General features: G+C 40.5%; 1 protein-coding gene across 2 annotated transcripts in view; it reads left to right on the top strand.

Moving 5' to 3' along the window:
* Window positions 1-498: 498 nt before the first annotated feature.
* The window catches only part of PLCL1 (phospholipase C like 1 (inactive)), a gene marked incomplete at its 5' end in the record, with an annotated part of 348,375 nt that continues 325,143 nt past the window's right edge, over window positions 499-23,730 (top strand). The window contains one exon of one of the 2 annotated variants that reach the window (XM_082630504.1): window positions 499-756. In XM_082630504.1, coding sequence (XP_082486630.1) covers window positions 514-756 — 243 coding nt within the window. The remainder of the gene's footprint in view (window positions 757-23,730) is intronic. The other variant, XM_082630503.1, reaches the window with a different exon arrangement.

Below are 23,730 nucleotides of genomic sequence, written 5' to 3'. Positions count from 1 at the left end.
GAGTGGAGGTCGCCGCCGCCGCCGCCGCTGCCGCTGCCGCTGCCGCAGCCGCCGCACTTCCTGGGGCCACTGCGCCGCCGTCCGCGGGCAGGTGGCTGGTGCGCCGGGCAGCGGTCGCCGGGCTCCAGCCCCTCTCAGGCCGCGCGCGTCCCGGCCTCAGAGGCAGCCCGGCCAGGCGCCCGGTGCCTTTTGTCTGGCGCAGAGCGGGCGTTTGCATCACATTTCGGACACCTCCCTCTCCTTTTCGCCTCTCCTTCTCCCTCCCGCTCACATCTCCTCACTCCCGCCGCGGTCCCCCCAAGGACTGCCGGCCTCCTGGATCAAAGCCCGCGGACGTCTCTACTCGAGCGATGTCTCCTCTCCAGAAAGTTGCCGCCACCGCCGCAGCCACCGGGCGGTGAAACAAAGTCTGGCGCGGTCGCCTCCCGGTGCAGGAGCGCACCCGTGCCCAGCGGCTGGACTCCGCTGCCGGGCGTGCCGCCTCCCCCCGGGGAGCCCGAAACGCGCTCGGCTATGGCCGAGGGCGCAGCCAGCAGGGAGGGTCCAGCGCCGACAGACGCGGCCGGGAGCGAAGACGACCCCCGAGTGGGCCCGGACGTCGCCTCCGGGGACGGCGTGGCGGCGGCCCCTGGGGGCCAGTGGAGGGGCCGTCGCAGCGGGATCGCGCTGCCCAGCGCTGCAGGGGCCCCGGCGGACGGCGAGGCCGGCCTCCTGGAGGCTGCGCGGGCGACCCCCCGGCGCAGCAGCATCATCAAGGTAAGCGAGGCCGCGCGGCCCCGGGAGCGTGGGTGTGGATGGTGGACCGCGGATGGGTCACGGGCCGGGGCAGGATGTATGGTGTCCGGAGGCCACGCAGGCTTAGCATTGTTTTCTCCCATCTCCTTCATGACCGAACCTTCCTTCCTTGTCCGGAGGTTCCCAGACTCAGTTCTTGGCTGTGAGAAGCAGAAGTGACTTTGTTTTTCTTGACAGAGGAGGAAAAGTTCCGCTCTGCGTCTTTGCGTTTTGATGGATGCTTTTCCTCATCTTCTCTGAAAGTTTCGCTAAGCCGTTGATATACGGGGGAAGGGAGGACTCAATATAAATGCAGACCCGCGGGATGGTTGTGCACTGCTCTCCAGCGAGAAGTTAGCTTCTGCCGCACAGTAAAGGAAATGCACAGTTTACCCTCAAGTGAAGCAAAACAAAACAAAACCCCCCAAACCCTCGAGACTCAAACTGTCCTGAGATCTCACGAAGCGTGGGCTTTCCCCGTAGGCAGGCAGAGTTTTCAGTGGCCCCTGCAGCAAAGTAAAGAGCGATGGTGGAGCCCAGTTTCCGCGCTGCAGAGAGCGCAACCGAAAAGCAGCCAATCCACCAAGCAGCACCCCGGGTCCTTGTGGTTACCACCACATGCAGGGAAAACGCTTCTAGACCCCTCAACTACCAGTCAGGGTTTCTCTCCATCCATCTTCCTTCCACTTGGAGCTTGTTTCCTGTTTGAGATTTCATCTTGGTTGCATGACATCGGGATAAGGTCCCCTGGAAGTCAGAACCCTTCCACAGGCTTTGGAAAAGGGCCTTTTAGCGTAAGTGCACGTGGGTAATCTTCGGTACGTGACGTTAAAACCGATCTTGGTAGAACAGTCAGTATGAAACTACTTCCATGTAAAAGTAAGCCAAAGATGATAATGAAGGATGGACTTGGAACTACTTACTACTCAATGTACTTGTGTTAATACATTAAAAACCCTTGCTCAGGTTTAAGCTGTGTATACACCACATAATACGTGTCTCTTTCTCAAACTCTAAACTGGAGCTCCTAGTGCCGGTGTGGGTAGACCACTCCCCTAGTCCATCCATCCAGCTCCAAGTATAGTCTAGGCTTTTCCCCAGTACTGACACATGGAAGTTTAAAGCCACACAGGGAGATTTCTATATTAAAAGAAGAGTGGGTGGTAGTTACAAATGACTTGTAGTAGTTTCTGTTATTTTGTGACTTTTAGATTATGTGAAAAGAAGTGTTCTATTCTGGGTGTGAATTTGGATAAAAAGGAAATGATCACTTTTTTTCCTTTTAACCCACAAGTCAGAAAGCATATTGCTTTGAATCTTAAAAAAAAATCACAATTAGATAGCACACATTTTGGAATCTAAGATATAGACACTACACGTGTTGTGTGAAAACAAGAGCCTCAAGATAGTTTAAAATATACCATCATAAAAGGCAGTGGGCTTTTTTGTTGTGTTGTAAAAAATGAAAGCAACAGAGTGTAAGGAATATACAAATTCTTGCAGCTAAGTTTGCAATTTTTAAATTTTAGTTATGTGCTGGTTGATATTCTCAGAAGAGTCCTTGCTGAGTAATGATGCCTCTGTTGTTTTGAAGTTTCTTTTTGTGACAAAAAAGGAGGGAGGCAACAGAGTAGCAGCTTGATTCTTTCCCTATTTAATAGTAAAATAAATATTTAATAAATGACCTTTAAAATTAAAGATACCAGAAAATGAAGTGAATTATTATTATAATCTTAAACTAGCTCTTATTGAAAAAGTAATGTATGCATATGATAAAAACAAATGTTGCAAAGGAGTTTGAAGGGAAAACTCCCAGCCACTCCACATTCCCACTTACATGGTCCACCCCCATAGCTGTTAACACTTTCTTGTGTATCCTTCCAGTAATATTCCATGTATATATAAGCATATGTATCTGTACTTATCTGTGGTGAACTACTGATGCTGCTGATTTATGTAATAAAGTTTCGCTAGAGTTTATAGGCCTCATATCTTCAGATTTGCTCCAAACATTTTGATGTCTAGAGGGTTGTCTAAGGTCATTGTGGTAGGTCTGTTAATCTTCAAGGATAACCTGGTAGGTCATTGGTGGGTAGCGTTCCTTGGGGTCTATTCCCAGAGCCCTTCATTATCTTACAGTGGGGAAAGAGGCAGTTGGTGGACTCTGTGCCACTCCCTCTCTGAGATCAAGGACCTTTCTGTTGACATCTTGAACCGGCTGTGCCATGGTTTGTTCACTTTAGCATAGTAAAAATGAGAATTTCTAAAAAAGGTCTAGATCATATAAGAAATAAGTAGCACATGTTCTGTATTGAGAAAAGATTGCATTCTTCATAGTTTTGCCAAGAGTTCTTTTTATTTGGCACTGAAACATACACAAAAAAGAAAGGCTTTAGTACATTTTATATTAATCAAAGTATTAAATGCTGTTCCAAATAGCCTTAGTACAGGGATAATTGATATTCATGATCATAACTCTGAGCCACTGAAAGATTGTGAATCATCAAATATCAAATTATTTTCAGCTCAATTTAGGTATTGTTTCTAGTCTAATTGTTTGACTGCTAATTCTCTATAAACATGGATATTAGATAAATCAGAATAGTGCATTCCTCTATCATGCCAGAAAACAGACTGTCTTGTATATTAATAAAAGGAATGTTTTCAGTAAATTTGCCCTCCCTAATTTGCGAAAATATGTGTTTAGTTGAGAAAACAATTTCATTCTGAGCTGATGAAAACAATAGCATTTATCTTTACACATCTTTGGAAAGTCTTCTTTCTACTAAAATTATGTTTCTTCCCTTATATGCTCAGTCCTAAGTTTTAAAAAATTTAATGTGAGAGTTAAACTAGGTTCTCTTTAACTTGTCCATTTTTTCCCTGTGTTTTTCTGTGTGAGTTTTTGGACAGCATTGATGTTGATAAATGTTGCATGTTTTTTGGTAAGTGCATTGTTATATACCACAATATTGCAATAGACTCCATCTTAATTGCTTCTTCATGACTTGTGGTTTAAAATTGCTTCTTCATGACAAGTTAGTTACATGCAAGGTTGATAATATCTAAAAATTATGTACTATTGTACATTCAAATATATTTCTACTTAAGGAATTAGACCATTTAACTATCTGGTACTTGATATCAAATTTATACATTTAAAATATTTAACATTTTAGATTATAGTTTACAGCTCTATAACTCTATAATAGAAATTTTTGGAAATAGAAAGCAGTGTAGCTTATTCCTTATGCCAGATGGCAGGAAATGAGATATAAAAGAGCAGTTGTGGGACTCCCCTGGCCGTCCAGTGGTTAAGACGCTGCGCTTCCAATGCAGGGGGCGCGGGTATGATCCCTGGCTGGGGAACTGAGATCCCACATACTGTGCGACCAAAGAAAAAAAAAAGGAGTTGATTTGTCTCCCACTATATGTAATGTATTGAAGAGTTCTACTTATTTCGATTTCCTTTTTTTGTGGTACGCGGGCCTCTCACTGTTGTGGCCTCTCCTGTTGCAGAGCACAGGCTCCGGACGCGCAGGCTCAGCGGCCATGGCTCACGGGCCTAACCGCTCCGCGGAATGTGGTATCTTCCCGGACCAGGGCACGAACCCGTGTCCCCTGCATTGGCAGGCGGACTCCCAACCACTGCGCCACCAGGGAACACCTTGATTTCCTTTTGATTCTACTTCAGTATGAATTCTTGAGAAGAAATTATCATTTGGATCCCATGGACATAGGTGTGTGCGATGAAGATAGGAGTTGGAAATGAGGTGCTGAGACGTGCACTGAAGCAGCTAGAGTAGTGACTTCCATATTGTTCATGTCTCTTATTTTATATCATGGGCAGTCTCATTCTGTCATGTTCATTGTGGGGCTGGTGTAGTGAGTTTCTGAGCTGCAGCCTCAAAAATGCACCTTGGGTACCTGGTGACCCATATAAAAATTATGGCTCTGGGCTTCCCTGGTGGCGCAGTGGTTGAGAGTCCACCTGCGATGCAGGGGACACGGGTTCATGCCCCAGTCTGGGAAGATCCCACATGCTGCGGAGCGGCTGGGCCCGTGAGCCATGGCCGCTGAGCCTGCGCGTCTGGAGCCTGTGCTCTGCCACACGAGAGGCCACAACAGTGAGAGGCCTGTGTACAGAAAAAAAAAAAAATTATGGCTCTCCTCAAAGGGGCAAGGGAAATTTTATTCACTTTTATGAAGTGCTGCCTTCTATGAGTCAAGTACTAAACTAGGAGCTTTCATACATTATAATCAATCCTCATAGCAAACTGTAAAGTAGAGAAGGGAGGCATGGACAGCTACTGATACAATGTGGAGTCAGGATTCATACCCATGTCTGCTTAACATGAGAACTTGTTGTCTCATGCTGATTCTCAGATGCAGAAATCCCATCATCGATGAATACTTTTTTAGGTTAGAAACAACATGAACATCTAAGAAAGTGGCATATTCTTCGGCTCCCAGGCTTGTGGGTAAACTATCTTGTCTCAGCTCCACCTCTCCAATTCAGAACACCTGGAAATGGATGACTCTAGAAAGGGATTGCCGTTGCTTTTGTCTTTGGTCATTTTGTTAGGCCTGTACTGTATTTTAAAAGATAGAGCAGCTTGGCAGATATTCTACTTGTTGTCAGTATATGAAAGGTACACCTGTTCTTTTACGCCCGGCCCACTTCTCCCCTGCCCATGCAGACAACTGAGTTTGTGAAGGTTTGTATTCTCTTTTAGACTGATGTATGGGGTATAGGAATATGTATTATTCTAGAGGAGTGATGAAATAGGGGATATTGTGTGGGAGCTCTGAAAACATTTTTTATAGGGACAGTTATGAAGGGAATTAAGTGTGACTGAAGAATAACTCAAAAATTTTAGACACATTATAAGTTAAATAGGCTTCTGTAGATTGGCGTGGGAATTAATCAGAATTTATAGACTCGTTTTCCTGTAGAAATATGTGTTAAAAGTTCCAAATAATCGACTTATGGGTGAACTTTGGATAAACAACCTGATTGTACAGCGGGGCTGGCCAGCCTTACTGCGTGCAGTTAGTGTGCCTTGGTTGTTTCAGTCGTGGGTGCTCCTCCTGAGGAATGATTCATAAATAGCGTTGAATTTCTTGCGTGGATTTGTTTTATTATCCCAGTACCTTCAGTCAGAGTGTTTACTTTTCCTGAAATTGCCATAGAAACATGGTCACATTTCACCTTAGAAGTGGTTGCTTCTCATTGTGGTGCCTTTCTGATGTGATGTCTTATAGCATCTCTCAAGAGAATTCAGAATAAAATTTTGATAGAGAGCCTTGTCATGTTTTGTTGAGAGATTTTAGAAGTACCTGTTGATTAGTGCTTGCTACTACCATCAGAATTAACAAGAATTTTTTTCCTTCTTGGAAAATATATTAAGGTTTAAAAGGTAGACATTAATTGCATAGCCACTGAGAGGTCAAACATACACTGCAATTAAGACTGAAGAGTTGTTTTTCCAGCCTTTCCCCTTTTACAGTAGAGAAAAAAGGTAATTAAATTTTGTACAGTAAAATGTCAATTGAACATTTATTACCAAATAACACCTCAGGCACCACAGGGTATTATGAGAAGACATCAGGGACAGCTGACTTTACCTTTGGTGCTACTGAACAAACAATCCGTTAATGCTTCTAGGTAATGCCAGAGCAACTGGTCAGGCAGCATGCTGGGGAGTAATTCAAAGAAAGAATTACAGCAGGCTTCCCTGCTCCCCCAGTGACTGCTCAGCTTTAATAACTGTGAGCATTAAACATAATTCCATTTTCAGTAGCAAGTCTAAACTGAGACCTGTATAAGATTGTACATTAAAAAAATTATCCAGCTGAAGATGACTAAACAGAAGTAAGAGGCAGGAGTAAAGTTCCTTTTTGAGTTTTCCATTGGGATCTCAACACTAATAGATGAGCCATTGTTTATTAGATGGGGAGAGAGAATAATTTGATTACACTTCCAATTTAAATCTAAGGTAATAAATCAGTAAACCTATTACAGTGGAGCCTGTGAGTTCTACAAAATCTCATATTTTGATGTTTTCTAATAATGTAAAAAAGGTTTATTTGAAGTTTTATCAAATCTTATTTATCTTTGCATCCCCAGTTCATCTCTGTATCCCAGCTCCTAAAAGGTTATGACAGACAGAATTTATTATAATTAATGAGTATACTAAATTGATAAAAACAGTTAGAACTGAATGGTCAAGTTCTATAATGACAGCATTCTGTTTGTTTTAATTCTTGGCCAATGTATTGTGTATTTCAGCTAACATTAGATGGCAACAAAATTATAGTGTGACAAAGTATTGGAATAGTCCTTTGGATTTAAAATTGGATTTGATTTCTAGTTTAATTTGTAACATTTTATGTGGATGTGTTGAAGAGAGATATAATCTAGTTTATTTTCACAGTACCATTTTAAATTACCTCACTAATAATTAAACAAGCATTACTTTGAGATAAGTAGGATTGCACATTGTAAGTAGAAAAGAATCATATTTATATTATCATTATCACTCCAGGAAGAAGAAAGGCAAGTTAATTTTGAAAAAAATGTAATCCATCCAAAACAAAACAACATAACAACTAAACTATTTTAGTAAGTGTGCTTAGTTCCCAAAGATTTCTTAATTTGTATTTGTGAATTTATGATACCTGTTACTGGCAAGGATATTGTGTTTTTCCTTAACCACACAACTTTGTATTCAAAAGTTTAAAATCTTTGAAAGATAATATCTGCTTTCTTAAGTCTTTCACACTGACTTGTTCAAAAGCCTGTTAACAGGTGCAAATCTATACTAGACTAAGCTCAGGCAGTATGTATAAGTAGGCACACTTGTATCATTGTATGGTACTATGTAATGGTTAGAAATGATAGATTATATTCAGAACACCTTCCCTGTGAGATGTTGAGGAAGATAAATGCACAAGGAAGTAAAAAAGAGACAAAAAACAAACAAACAAAAAAACCCCTTTACTGTTAGCTGGGACCAAGATTATAAGGCAGAACTCTAGAAAGCTGGACCTGATCATGTTGTAGGTACTTTTCTCTGAGGCTCAAGTGATTTCAAACCAAAGCAGGCCAAGTAGCCTGTGTTCTTAAAGCCCATATCTTCCATCTCAGATCTGACAGCTGATGATGAAGGTGGGCTGCTCAGGAGCTCACCCCATCGGGCTAGAGAATAAGGAGTCAGCAGGAGGAGAATGTATTTCCCCTCCAAACCTCCCTTGACTCAGGCTGGGTTAGGGTCTGGCTCAGGAAAAGGGCAACTGTGTGGGAAAAGTGAGTGTAAGCTGCCTTGCTCTGCTTCCCTCCAGGTCAGCACGTTGTTGGGTGAGGGGAGAAAGAGGATACCACGCCATGTGCACTCTGACCTTTATCTCCTTTGAAAACTTCACCTCCACAAAACAGAGTCTATCAATGTCCTTGAACTTGCAGTCTTGTAACCATTTATCATGACTGATTTTTGGAGGAGGTAGTAGGGGCAGAGGTGGGGGATGAAGGTTGGCAGAGTCTGTGCTCCCCCTGGAGACTGACATGCAAGATGCAAAGACACCTTCAGCATTTAGTGAACTCCCCATTTGAAATACTTTGGAATTATTGATTCCATGCTATAATTAAATTAAATTATATATTTAGATATGTTATTAATAATTAAATGCTTTATTTTTATGTTTAATCTAATAGATAAAACACCTAGGACATCTTGCAGAGATTTGCCTGTTGAGAACTTTTCTTATAGTAATAGCAAATGCTTATATAAGTTGTATTATGAGTCTGGCATTGTTCAATTAATGTGTATTAATTCATTCAGTCCTCACAGTAACCATATGAGTTTAGTATTTTTAATTGTTATTTCCCTTTTTACAGTTGGAGAGATATGACTTGCCTAAGGTCACACAGCTAGTAAATGCAGAGCCAGGAAATGGACCCAAATGGTCTAGCTCCAGAGGTTGCTTTTTTTTTTTTTTTTTTTTTTGTGGTACGCGGGCCTCTCACTGTTGTGGCCTTTCCCGTTGCGGAGCACAGGCTCCGGACGCACAGGCTCAGCGGCCATGGCTCACGGGCCCAGCCGCTCCGCGGCATGTGGGATCCTCCTGGACCAGGGCACGAACCCGTGTCCCCTGCATCGGCAGGCAGACTCTCAACCACTGCGCCACCAGGGAAGCCCCAGAGGTTGCTTTTAATCTTTATGATGTACATCCTCTTAAATAATATTGATTTAAACCTTAGCTAGTATGCATGAAATAGCAGACATTATATAGCTACCTTAAAAACTAAGTTTAGCTGACAAATCGAAAAGAAACAATTCTGAAAACAACTTTGGGAAACTCTGATAAGGATTCTTTGATTATGTTTTTTTAGCTTCTTAAACTTTCATGTAAAATACCCATGACCTTACAATAATATCGTACGCCACTTTCCCTTGAGATGACTGGAACTACTCTTAGTACATTTTTACTCTTTTATCAGAATTAGCATCTTTACCATGTAGCAAGAATTTATGATCCAAGTTTGCTGTAAATTACACAGGCTAAGGATGGACTGTTACTTAATCAGTGCAAACTGATATGATTTATTTTATAGTTTGATAGTTTTGTCTTCCAGCATCAATAAATCAGTAAGGAGTATCTGAGTTTCTAATCCAAGGAAGTTGGAATTTTGATAAGTGGTAGTGGATATGATGCTTTATTTTTTATTTTTTATTTTTTTTGCGGTACGTGGGCCTCTCACCACTGTGGCCTCTCCCGTTGTGGAGCACAGGCTCTGGACGCGCAGGCTCAGCAGCCATGGCTCACGGGCCCAGCCGCTCCACAGCATGTGGGATCCTCCTGGACCGGGGCACGAACCCGTGTCTCCTGCATCGGCAGGCAGACTCTCAACCACTGCGCCACGAGGGAAGCCCGATGCTTTATTATTAATATTTCTTCCCAATTACATTGGAGGTAGGTGAGTTCATCACACATATGAGGAATATTTGAGGAATTCCATTAAACTGAAAGTCTGTTTAATCATTTAATTCCTTTTTTGGGGGGTGGAAATTCCAAAAAAAAAAGGGAAGTTTAAATATGTGAGTATGTCATGAAATTACTGTGCTTGTGGCTACTTTATTGTGTTGATGGTAGTGAGTCCATTCTGCTAGGCAGAGATACAGTACCATGGCCAAATCGTACCCAGAGGTTTGTCCCCATCACTGGGAGACTGGCCAGGCGTTAAAGGCACAGTCAGCTCTCTTGTTGAAAGACTCCTCATATGTCAGGTTTAATTACCTATCTGCCATTATATTAAATAATAATAATTTATTTATTTTTGCGGTACACGGGCCTCTCACTGCTGTGGCCTCTCCTGTTGCGGAGCACAGGCTCCGGATGCGCAGGCTCAGCGGCCATGGCTCACGGGCCTAGCCGCTCCACGGCATGTGGGATCTTCCCGGACCGGGGCACGAACCCGTGTCCCCTGCATTGGCAGGCGGACTCTCAACCACTGCGCCACCAGGGAAGCCCTATATTAAATTATTGAAAGGACATAGGACTTTGGCTTTTTCTTTCTCTTCTCTCTCTCTTTTTTCTATTGCAGCATTTGCACAATGAGGTGCTTAGTCACATTCTCTTAAAGTGGAATTTTTTTTTTTTTGGTAAAAACAATAAAGCTTTCCCCAAACATCTGAAATTTACAAGAAATATTTTCCCTAATACGTTCTCATGTTCAGTTAGTATGGAATCAACCTGGTTTTGTGATAAATGCAGTGGTATGTATGTGTGTACACACAATGCTAGACACACTGGAAGTCAGAAGCCTCAACAGCAGGTGACCTTTTTTTCCCCAGCTTTATGTCCTACAGCTGGGATGATGGTCTTTATCCCAAGACATGTTTTTTATGAAAGTAACTGTGTGGGCTATGAGAAGCCACACTCAGAAATGTTAGCCAAACTCAGAAAAGTTTGATCAGAGTTGAGATTTTTGTTGTTTGGGGAGAAGAGAAAGAGGATCAATGTGTGCTAAAGAGAATGGAGTTGGATGGGACCATGTTTATAAATGGACAAAGTAATGCTTCAACAAATAGCTCTCTACCTGGATCATTCTGCCAGAAGTTGTACATTTGGGAATTCAAATTTTGGGGATTTTGATGGCTTTTTACTTCTTCTGGAGAGTCTTTTAACTAATTAACACCTCACACCTTAACACACCTAATAGTGAATACTCAGCTTAGGGCCCTTTGTGCCTAGAGATTCCTGGCAAGGACCTAAGAAGGACTGGTCTAGTTTGTTGGTGGGAATGCATGGCATTAAAGACAAGTTTTGTCTATTTTTCTGTTTTTCTAGCCCTAGCTCTAAGAAAGTCCAAGGAAATTCTTCATAGTTGCACCCTTAGCATGACAGGGTCACCAATACAGAGAAATGGCTTTTGGTAAACAAGATGTCATAGAAGTTGGTGTAACAGGATGGAAGTAGTTGTGAGTGCTGGAATTAGCCGTCACAACTTAAAACAAAAGACTCTAAGATTCCACAGACTCAGGGGACCGTGAACTGTTGTGTTCAGCCACCATTTCCAGTCTTACAGGGAGGCAGCCTTTACTACTGCTCTTGTCCACCCCTTTTCCCCAGGCTAAATAAAGGGAGGACTTCAAGGGGGGAGGTAACCTTGGAAGGGGGTTATGGTTTCTGAAGAGAGCCTGTTCCTTCCACTTTCCTCATTTTGGGTGGAAGATCTCATGACCCTTTCTGAAGTTGAGAGAGAAAGGACTCAAGAGAATCATGTGTAAAGATTGGGCAGGTAATGGTGGTGGCATGGAACAGTTCCCCTCTCCACCAAGTCTCCCTGTAAGTTGGGACTGATGCTCATCTCTTCTCTGGAAGGTACTGAATTACCAGACCATCAGAGCCCTGATGCCATCCTGATTGTGGAGGAAGATGGCCAGGCATCTTGCTGTGCCCCACCCAAAGAACCCATTTGAGCATAGGGACTCTAGTAACAAGAGGCTGGGGCAGGGGCTGGGTAAGTGGTGGGAGGAAGAGGTCAGTGTCCAAGCCAGATCTCTAAAACCAATATGATGAATGTGCAGGAAGAAGGGCACTATGGAGAACCATCAACTCCATGCAGAGTCAGCATTTGCATGCCTGCCTCACAGAGAGAACCAACAGTAAGTTCAGTGTTAACCTGAGGAGCAGAGAAAGCCAACCCAGTGGGGCCTTCAACATCCCTATGATGCCATCTACGGGGAGACCATGGCCTTTCCTATCCCTCCTCCAGCCCAACCCTAGAAGGGAAGTGTAGGGAGGAAGAGAAAGAGAGAAGCGGGTAGACTAGACCTACCCCCAGCCACGGCAACTACCACCACCATTTTAGCTTGCTTTGGGGGCTATGGGATGGAACGAGGACCTTGAATTGAACATGAGATTGAAGTTTTAAAATGAATAGGAATGAGTTTTTAAGGGCTTGAAAGAACTCTTCTAATAACTGAAAGAGACTGACACATTGTGGAATCTGAGTGCGTTCAGGTATTAGTGGTAACTGGAGTACCCAGGGGCAAGGGGATCTGAGATGGCATAGTTGGGAGGGAGCAGCTGTGGGAAATATAAAACTCACTTGTTTGTACTCCAGCAACTTAAGACTGCTTAATTATCCAATTACATTATTATAGAATTGGAGAGCTTGAGATCATTCTCTAATTCTACCCCTTCACTTACCAAGCATATCTAAGAATGGGAGAAGGATAGGAGAGATGGTCCACCATCTCTCCCATTCTTCCAGGGAGCCACTGGAGAGATTGTTTATGACACCATGGATAGGTTATGGAGGCTTCTTTTACAATTTCATGGTATAGAATAATAATAGGCAAGAACATTGTCAAGATCTTACATTATTTTTAATTCTTACAAGAGTCTGGCAAGACATAGCTATGGTTATCATTTCAACCTTACAGAAAAGGAAGCCAAGGCTCTGTGAGGTAGAGAAACTTGTTCCAGGTCTCACAGATATTAAGTCTGTGTGTCTTTGGTAGGGTAGGTGTGGGGGAGGGCAGAATTTTTTCCTCCCTATTTTCTTTATCCCTCAAACTTGCAACCCCCAGTATCCCAAATTTCCAAAAAAAAAAAAAAAGATTTAAGAATATGTTGATCTGGTTGCATGGGGCCAGTGTTAAAACTAAGTTGAGGTGGTTCAACCCTGCATTGTTCTGCAGTGAAAGCAACCACCACATCTACTGTGCTAGGGGCACATATTTCAGTTGAAAGTCAGAAGGATCTAAGAAACAACAGTAGATTTGAGGGGATTGTTTTGGCATACCTTCTAGATTGCAGGTTTAGGTTTCTTACTCTTCAAAACCTACATTTTAGAAACCCTAAATGTTAGTTTTCTATCGTTGCTTTGACAAATTATCATAGTGTCTTCAAACGTAATTTTTATTTATTATAATAAATTTATAAATTTATTATCTTACAGTTCTAGAGGTCTGTAGTCTGAAATGTGTCTTGCTTCACTAAAATCAGGGTATTGGCAGGGCCGTGTTCCTTTTTGGAGGTTCCAGGGGAAAATCCTTTTTCTTGCCCCTTTCAGCTTCTAGAATCTGCTGCATTCTTTGGATCACGGCCCCTTCTGTTTTCAAAGTCCAGCAACAGCCAGTGGAGTCTTTCTCGTCTCACACCACATTTAACTTTTAGTTTTTACCCTGCCCCATTCTAAATCTTCTGTCTCCCTCTTCCATATTTAAGGATCCTTTTGATTACATTGGGTTCACCCAGATAATCCAAGATAATCTTCCTATTTTAAAGTCAGTTGATTAGTAATCTTAATTCCATCTGTAATGTTAATTCCCCTTTGCCATGGAACCCAACATATTCACCGGTTCTGGGGAATAGGACATAAAGATCTTTGGATACCATTATTCTATCATATCCTGGTTTTAGAACTAGGTCATTGTTGTAGTGATGATTTTTTTTCCCATTCCAGATGAATTTTATTAGATTCTTTAAATACAAGTATAATTTGTTACCAATATGAACAGTCCACTGGATTAAGATTTAGGATTTTGATAGTAGTGTTAATAAAAAACAATTAGTTTATGGATTTTGTGAACATTTCATTTCTAACTGCATCTGCATTTTTACATGATATACATTTTTTTTTGGCGGTACGCGGGCCTCTCACTGTTGTAGCCTCTCCCGTTGCGGAGCACAGGCTCCGGATGCGCAGGCTCAGTGGCCATGGCTCGTGGGCCCAGCCGCTCTGTGCCATGTGGGATCTTCCCGGACCGGGGCACGAACCCGTGTCCCCTGCATCGTCAGGCGGACTCTCAACCACTGCGCCACCAGGGAAGCCCCATGATATACTTTTTATACATTAATATATAGAGCTTTAATAGAAAATTAAACTAAAATATCCTTAGAGTTTACCTCATAATAGTTGAATCTACCTCTTTACAGATTTGGAAACTGAGACTTAGGGGGCTACTCCCACAAATCATAAAGCAAATTGGTGGAGAACTGGTACCAACATCTTTCAACTTTTTATTACCTCAACTTCATAAGATTTAAAAAGAAGGAGATTCATATTTCTGGATTTTATTCTTAGTATATCTTCACAAGAACTGAAGAATGACTTTCAGGTTCTCACAACATTCTTGTGCATTTGATTTGGTTCTGAGTAGAATGTACTTCTGAAAACTCTCTGGGAAAATTGATTCAGCTGGTCTGTTTTGGGCAGATATCCTCTACTATCTTCACTGTTAAAAGTATAAAACTTTATAAATTATAATTGGAAAGAAGAGATGATGTTCCAGACAGAGGAAGATTTTTTTGTGGTTAAAGACGTGGGTCTTCTTTTTTTTTCTTTGAGAGGTATTTTAATGAGTCCTGGTGGCTAGTGTGTAAGATCAATTATTTATTTTACCCACTTTCAACTTAACTGAATAAGTTTCATTAGAAGAATCATATTGTGGAAGCTACTCATAACAGCCATACACAAAACACACACTTACCGGGGTCATTACCTGTGTTCCTGTATGTATTGTCAGAGGAAAGGAGTTTCCAGCCTGTATGGCAATGCAAGGTGTTAAAATAAGAATAAAGCCCACAGTTTCCTCAGTGGTGTATATATTAAAGAGTAATTTCCAGGCAAGCTCACATCATAGAGAATGAACTACTGTCTGGTTTCATGGATAGTAAGACCAGCTTGTGGAATGTTTTCCATTGTATAAAGCCTGTTAAAAGCCAGAAGAGGGAAATAGCATTCTCCACTGACATTAGGATCAACTGAGGATGGGGTGGGTTTAGTGGCATTAAATAAAATTTAATAAGTTGGAATCATAATTTTAAAAAATCCTGGATGTGAATATTAGATATTTATTTATATAAAATGAAAACTTTGCTCCAGATATTTTTGTTGTTCTGAACTTCAAGAAAAGTCTGGAGAAACCAAACTGTGACTTACGTCCTTTAACAGCTATGTTTAATATGTTATTTTCTTTGAAAAAGTCTGCTTTCTTACAAGATACAAAACATTGCTCTGAGGCTTTTTATGGACATAAAAGCTCAACTTTGTGTTTATCTGATTATGTCTTAGATCCTTCTGAACTCTTATTTATGGTTTCAGTTTTGACAGTTGAAAATGACTTGAACATTTTAAAGGACAAGTAGATGACTAAGGTAGATTATTTGTCTTATTCCTATAAGGATCTTGGTACTATGACCCTCGAGGGACTGTCTTTGTAGTTTTCTTCAAGTACTCTTCTTCTTTTATAATTTGGGTGTTTTCCTTCATAAACTATTCTGTTTCTATCTTCCAGAAGTGTATCATTGGTGGTACAAACAAAAGCATTGTTTGCTTTAGATGGCTGGCTCGACCTACATCAGAATTTTAACTTTCACTATTAAAAGTCTTTATTAAAAGAGGAATTTAGCTGAGAATATTTATACACAAATCTCTGAGCCTTTGAAATGAGGGAGTTCATTCTCCATATTTATAAATATTTGCATTTATTGGGAAGCTAAGTTGCTCTACGAAACATATGTTTTCTTAAACAAGATAGAAGTTTATTTCTCTAATAAGTAACATTCCTTAACTAGGCTGTTTCTTCTGAATCAGGTAAGTGGCTCTGATCCATAAAGTAATTCAGGGATACAGTTTCCTTTTGTCTTCCTTTTGGCCGTCCTTTAGGATGTTGTTTTGTCCCTTTGATTAAACCGGCTCACTACCACATCCCCCTTCTGTCCCATAGGAAGGGGGAAAAAGAAAGTGGGGGGCAAGCAGTTTGCTTTTAAGGAAGTTATCTGTAAGTTGCACATACCACTTATACTTTTATCCCATTGGCCTGTTAGCGATATAGCTATACCCAGCTGGGAAATGTAGTCTCTATCTAGGTAGTATGTGCTCAGCTTAAAGTTTAGGAGATTCTTATTAGTAAAATGAAGCAAAAGAGACTTGTAAGTTTTGTTAAGGTGAAAATAGTCATAGAATATATTCTTAACTGGAGAAGGAATCAAAGTGTTTTTGAAGGAGTTAAACATGACTCTGATATGTTTTTAGGTTCCCACTGTTTGATCTGGTTAGGGCAAGTGATGAGAATATGGCTCATGTGCTACTAGGTCCTATTCCAATACCTGTATAAACCAGTTAACTTCAAAATTATGTTTCACAGGCATGAACCACACTTTGAATCCTGACTTGCAAATTCATACCATATGTGAAATACAGAGAAACCCCAAACAAGGACAATCCAGGATATCTAGAGTAGCTACCGTGTACCATACATGTTGGGAAGGAATCTGATGGACTGTCTTAGGTGAGCATTTGGAGGGTGTCAGGTGCATAACTGCACTAGAGTAGGAGCCTCTGTAGATGTGGGGATAGTGGCCTCTAGTCAGCAAGGAGCTCCCTTTCTTACAAGGGAGCCAATTCCATTTTCAGGCTGCTTTTGTTGTTTGAAAAATTCTTATGTTGAGCCCAAATCCAATTCTTCTCTGATGCATTTCCTAGTCAGTCCGATTTCTCCCTCAGGAGCTAGAAAGAGTAAGTGAAATACTCATGTGAGAACTGTTGACATAGTTGAAGGGAGTTATATGGATGTCTCCTCCCACACTCCCACAATAGTAGTGACCCCTGACATTTATTGAGTGCTTACCATGTGCCAGACACTGTTCTAAGCACTTTACATCTATTAACTAATATAATTCTCCCTAGGTTTATGAAGTGGTGGATATCTACCCTATTTTCACAGATGAGGAGATTGAAGGACAGGCAGGTTAAATAACACGCTCAGATTCACATAGCAAATAAGTGGTATGTTCTGATTTGGCAGTGTTCCGTTTAAAATGTTGTTCCTAGACTACAACATTGGTTACAATACTAGGGGCACTGTGGTCCACTATAGTGGATTGTTTTACCTCCATTTTTCTGGAGGCTGTATTTCTATGAATATAATAATCAGGGGAATTTTCTTTCTGGGGAAAAAAATACCCAACATGTTCCATTGACAGCAGCAGTTCAGCAAGTTGTCTTTGTATTCCAGATGCTGTGCTTCTGAATTTGGGAGGATCTGATGGGTTGAATGAAGCCAGGCTTGATATGGCAGCAGCATTCAGTTTAATATGATATATAAAAGCATTGTATTTTTCTTAAATAGGGGCGTAATTGGTAAAAAAAAATAGTAGTTAAGATTTTCTTAATAGCTATGTGAAACAATGGAGGTAAATTGGGATTAAGAGAATGACTAGAAGTTTCCAGAATTAGTTGCTAAGTCTAGGAGGTAATATAGCACTGCCATTAAAAGGGTAGGCCCTAGAATTGGACTACCAGAGTTGGAGTCCCAGATTCTCTACTTATTAGCTCTGTGATATCAGGCATGTAGCTTAATCTCTTTGACCCTCCTTCAGCTTCATTATTGTAGTAGAACCCACCTCATAGGGTGGTTGGGAGGATTAAATGAGAGGAGTCATGTAGAGCGCTTAGCTAAGTAAGCTAAGCACATAGTAGACAGTCAATAAATGTTAGTTATTATAACTTGGAAATGGAAAAGATAAAATCTGAGACTAGTGTTGAGGTACAAATAGTCAGGATTTTTCAAAGACATAAAAGAATAAAGGAATCATTAAATAAAAATAATTCTTAAGATTTTGGTCACAGAGGACTTTGAAGAGAGTGGTATCTTTGAGTCATGGAGCAAAACCTGTCTTGTGGCTGTTGTGTATAACCTGATTAGGGTTGGGGTGTTCACCTTTCTAAAGTGATGGGAACTCCACTGTCTCTGCTCACGGTCTTTGGAGTTGTAGAGATTGGTTATCATTGTTTTTTCTCAGATTTCTTGCAGCATTACGAAGAAAAATGCACAGAAACTTTGATTTTAATTGATATAGTCAGTTATTAAAAAAGAAAAAACAAACCTGCCCATCCCTACCAAAAAAGTTCTGTAAACCAACTAGCAGTGTTTCTAATTGTTACCCTCTTTACTCCTTCTTGTCAAGACAATTGCACAGGTTTTGCTAGAGGGTCAAGTTTGTGCAAAGATGGGTTTCAACTTCCTCAAATTCTAGAGTAAAAGAGTGAGCTATATGTGAAAGTTCAGCGAATGATTTTTAAGTACTTATGCTTATGACACAGTGCTGTGTGCTCGGCTTTGATTATTCTCTTGTCTAAAAATCTCATAATAATGAACTTTTTTCTTGCTACAAGTTGATTGAAATTTTAGAAACAGCTCCCATAACCTCCACCTTGGCAATACTCAGCCTTAAGGGACACTTAAAACTTGATAAAGACATCTATTAGAAATAGCTTCCTCATTAATTTAGTTAAACCTTTCACATTTCAATTTCACTTTACAATTCAACTAAATCTTTGCTTTTATTAAACAGAGACCTCTTACAGCTAATTACTTCCGACTCCTTTTTTTCTCCTGGAATTAGGCTCATTTTGGGAAAGTTTGTGAATATAAACAAAATGTGAATGAAAACTTGACTCAAAGTATTAAAAAAATCATGTCTGACTCAGACTCAGGTTTACAGTGTGTTTAAATTTGTTTTCCTTGTCAGACTGTAAATTCCTTAAAAGGAAGAACTCATTCAAACCTCTCAGTCTGTGGTCTCTAAAAGAGAGGGTATAATGCTCTGTAAAAATGGGGACCTTGAGCTGTGTGACTCTTCTCCAGTTGCAAACCATTCAGAAGAGGACTTGGAGAAATGGTGGAGCACAAGATGGAAAAAAGCCTTGGTCTCTTAACCACCATGTGGAAGCTTATCTCCTGACACTTAATAATTGGAGATTGGCTGCCTGGCAACTGCTGAGTAGGCTTGACATTTAAAAGAGACATAGTCGTGTGGCTGACAGGGTCTTGGTGCTCCGGCCTGGTGTCAGGCCTGAGCCTCTGAAGTGGGAGAGCCGAGTTCAGGATATTAGACCACCAGAGACCTCCCAGCCCCATGTAATATCAATTGGCAAGAGCTCTCCTAGAGATCTCCGTCTCAACACTAAGACTCAGCTCCACCCAACGGCCAGCAAGCTCCAGTGCTGGATACCCCATGCCAAACAACTGGCAAGACAGGAACACAAACCCACCCATTAGCAGAGAGGATGCCTAAAATCATAATAAGTTCACAGACACCCCCAAGCACATCACTGGAGACGGCCCTGCCCACCAGAAAGATAAGATCCAGACCCACCCACCAGAACACAGGCACCACTCCCTGCCACCAGGAAGCCTACACAAGCCACTGAACCAACCTCACCCACTAGTAGCAGACACCAAAAACAACAGGAACTACGAACCTGCAGTCTGCGAAAAGGAGACCCCAAACACATTAAGTTAAACAAAATGAGAAGACAGAGAAATATGCAGCAGATGAAGGAGCAAGGTAAAAACCCACCAGACCAAACAAATGAAGAGGAAATAGGCAGTCTACCTGAAAAAGAATTCAGAGTAATGATAGTAAATATGATCCAAAAGCTTGGAAATAGAATGGAGAAAATACAAGAAACATTTAACAAGGACCTAGAAGAACTAAAGAGCAAACAAACAGTGAGGAACAACACAATTAATGAAATTAAAAATTCTCTAGAAGGCATCAATAGCAGAATAACTGAGGCAGAAGAACACATAAGTAACCTGGAAGATAAAATAGTGGGAATAACTACTGCAGAGCAGAATAAAGAAAAAAGAATGAAAAGAATTGAGGACAGTCTCAGAGACCTCTGGGAAAACATTAAACACACCAACATTCAAATGTTAAGGGTCCCAGAATAAGAAGAGAAAAAGGGTCTGAGAAAATATTTGAAGAGATTATAGATGAAACTTCCCTAACATGGGAAAGGAAATAGTCAATCAAGTCCAGGAAGTGCAGAGTCCGATACAGGATAAATCCAAGGAGAAACACAACAAGACACATATTAATCAAACTATGAAAAATTAAATACAAATAAAAAATATTAAAAGCAGCAAGGGGAAAACAACAAATAACATACAAGGGATTCCCCAAAAGGTTAACAGCTTATCCTTCAGCAGAAACTCTGCAAGCTAGAAGGGAGTGGCAGGACATATTTAAAGTGACGAAAGGGAAAAAACCTACAACCAAGCTTACCCTCCCCAGCAAGGATCTCATTCACATTCGATGGAGAAATTAAAACCTTTACAGACAAGCAAAAGTTAAGAGAATTCAGCACCACCAAACCAGCTTTACAACAAATGCTAAAGGAGCTTCTGTAGGCAAGAAACACAAGAGAAGGAAAGGCCTACAAAAACAAACCCAAAACAATTAAGAAAATGGTAATAGGAATATACATATCAATATTACCTTAAAATAAATGGATTAAATGCTCCAATCAAAAGACATAGACTTGCTGAATGGATACAAAAACGAGACCTGTATATATGCTGTCTAGAGAGACCCACTTCAGACCTAGGGACACTTACAGACTGAAAGTGATGGGATGGAAAAAGATATTCCATGCAAATAGAAATCAAAAGAAAGCTGGAGTAGCAATTCTCATATTAGACAAAATAGACTTTAACATAAAGACTATTACAAGTGACAAAGAAGGACACTACATAACGATCAAGGGATCAATCCAAGAAGAAGATATGACAATTGTATATATTTATGCACCCAACATAGGAGCACCTCAATACATATGGCAAATGCTAACAGCCATAAAAGGGGAAATCGACAGTAACACAATCATAGTAGGGGACTTTAACACCCCACTTTCACCAATGGACAATCATCCAACATGAAAATAAATAAGGAAACACAAGCTTTAAATGACACATTAAACAAGATGGACTTAATTGATATTTATAGGACATACCATCCAAAAACAACAGAATACACTTTCTTCTTAAGTGCTCATGGAACATTCTCCAGGATAGATCATATCTTGGGTCACAAATCAAGCCTTGGTAAATTTAAGAAAATTGAAATTGTATCAAGTATCTTTTCCAACCACAGTGCTATGAGACTAGGCATCAATTACAGGAAAAAATATACAAAAAATACAAACACATGGACGCTAAACAGTACACTACTAAATAACCAAGATATCACAGAAGAAATCAAAGAGGAAATCAAAAGATACCTAGAAACAAACGACAATGAAAACATGACGACCCAAAACCTATGGGATGCACATGCAAAAGCAGTTCTAAGAGGGAAGTTTATAGCAATGAAATCCTACCTCAAGAAACAAGAAACATCACAAATTAACAACCTAACCTTTCACCTAAAGCAATTAGAGAAATAAAAACAAAAAGAAAACCCAAAGTCAGGAGAAGAAAAGAAATCATAAAGATCAGATAGGAAATAAATGAAAAAGAAATGAAGAAAACAATAACGAAGATCAATAAAACTAAAAGCTGGATCATTGAGAAGATAAACAAAATTGATAAACCATTAGCTAGACTCATCATGAAAAAAAGGGAGAAGACTCAAATCAATAGAATTAGAAATGAAAAAGGAGAAGTAACAACTGACACTGCAGAAATACAAAGGATCATGAGAGATTACTACAAGCAACTATATGCCAATAAAATGGACAATCGGGAAGAAATGGACAAATTCTTAGAACAGCACAACCTTCCGAGACTGAAACAGTAAGAAATAGAAAATATAAACAGACCAATCACAAGCACTGAAATTGAGACTGTGATTAAAAATCTTCCAACAAACAAAAGCCCAGGACCAGATGGCTTCACAGGTGAATTCTATCAAACATTTAGAGAAGAGCTAACACCTATCCTTCTCAAACTCTTCCAAAATATAGCAGAGGGAGGAACACTCCCAAACTCATTCTACGAGGCCACCATCACCCTGATACCAAAACCAGACAAAGATGTCACAAAAAAAGAAAACTACAGGTCAATATCTCTGATGAACATAGATGCAAAAATCCTCAACAAAATACTAGCAAACAGAATCCAACAACACATTAAAAGGATCATAAACCATGATCAAGTGGGATTTATCCCAGGGATGCAAAGATTCTTCAATATATGCAAATCAATCAATGTGATGCACCATATTAACAAATTGAAGAAGAAAAACCATATGATCATCTCAATAGATGCAGAAAAAGCTTTTGAGAAAATTCAACACCCATTTATGGTAAAAACTCTCCATAAAGTGGGCATAGAGGTAACCTACCTCAACATAATAAAGGCCATATATGACAAACCCACAGCAAACATCATTCTCAATGGTGAAAAACTGAAAGCATTTCCTCTAAGATCAGGAACATGACAAGGCTGCCCACTCTCCCCACTATTATTCAACATAGTTTTGGAAGTTTTAGCCACAGCAATCAGAGAAGAAAAAGAAATAAAAGGAATCCAAATTGGAAAAGAAGGAAAACTGTCACTGTTTGCAGATGACATGGTACTACACATAGAGAATCCTAAATATGCTACCAGCTAATCAATGAATTTGGTAGAGTAGCAGGATACAAAATTAATGCACAGAAATCTCTTGTATTCCTATACACTAATGATGAAAAATCTGAAAGAGAAATTAAGGAAATCCTCCCCTTTACCACTACCACAAAAAGAATAAAATACAGAGGAATAAGCCTACCTAAGGAGACAAAAGACCTGTATGCAGAAAACTGTAGGACGCTGATGAAAGAAACTAAAGATGATACAACAGATGGAGAGATATACCATGTCCTTGGATTGGAAGAATCACTATTGTGAAAATGACTATACTACCCAAAGCAATCTACAGATTCAGTGCAATCCCTAGCAAACTACCAATGGCATTTTTCACAGAACTAGAAAAAAATGTTTCACAATACGTATGGAGGTACAAAAGATCCCCAATAGCCAAAGCAATCTTGAGAAAGAAAAATGGAATCAGGCTCCCTGACATCAGACTATACCACAAAGCTACAGTAATCAAGATGGTATTTTAAGAGACTTACCAGGTGGTGCAGTAGTTAAGAATCTGGCTGCCAATGCAGGGGATACAGGTTCCCTCCCTGGGCCAGGAAGATCCCACATGGAACAGAGCAGCTAAGCCCATGCGCCACAACTACTGAGCCTGCACTCTAGAGCCCGCGAGTCACAACTACTGAGCACGAGTGCCACAACTACTTAAGCCCACATGCCTAGAGCCTGTGCTCTGCAACAAGAGAAGCCACCACAATGAGAAGCCCGTGCACCTCAATGAAGAGTAGCCCCCACTTGCTGCAAGTAGGGAAAGCCTGTGCACAGCAATGAAGACCCAACGCAGCCAAAAATAAGTTAAAAAAAAAAAGAAGTATGGTACTGGCACAAAAATAGAAATGTAGATCAATGTAACAGGATAGAAAGCCCAGCGATAAACCCAATCACATATGGTCACCTTATCTTTGATAGAGGAGGCAAGAATATACAATGGAGAAAAGGCAACCACTTCAATAAGTGGTGCTGGGAAAACTGGACAGCTACATGTAAAAGATTGAAATTAGAACACTCC

The sequence above is a fragment of the Mesoplodon mirus genome (genome assembly GCF_964341445.2).
Source record: "Mesoplodon mirus genome assembly, chromosome: 8".
Lineage (NCBI taxonomy): Eukaryota > Metazoa > Chordata > Mammalia > Artiodactyla > Ziphiidae > Mesoplodon > Mesoplodon mirus.
The sequence above is the reverse complement of the archived record's forward strand: the minus strand, read 5'-3'. Positions and strand labels throughout refer to the sequence as shown.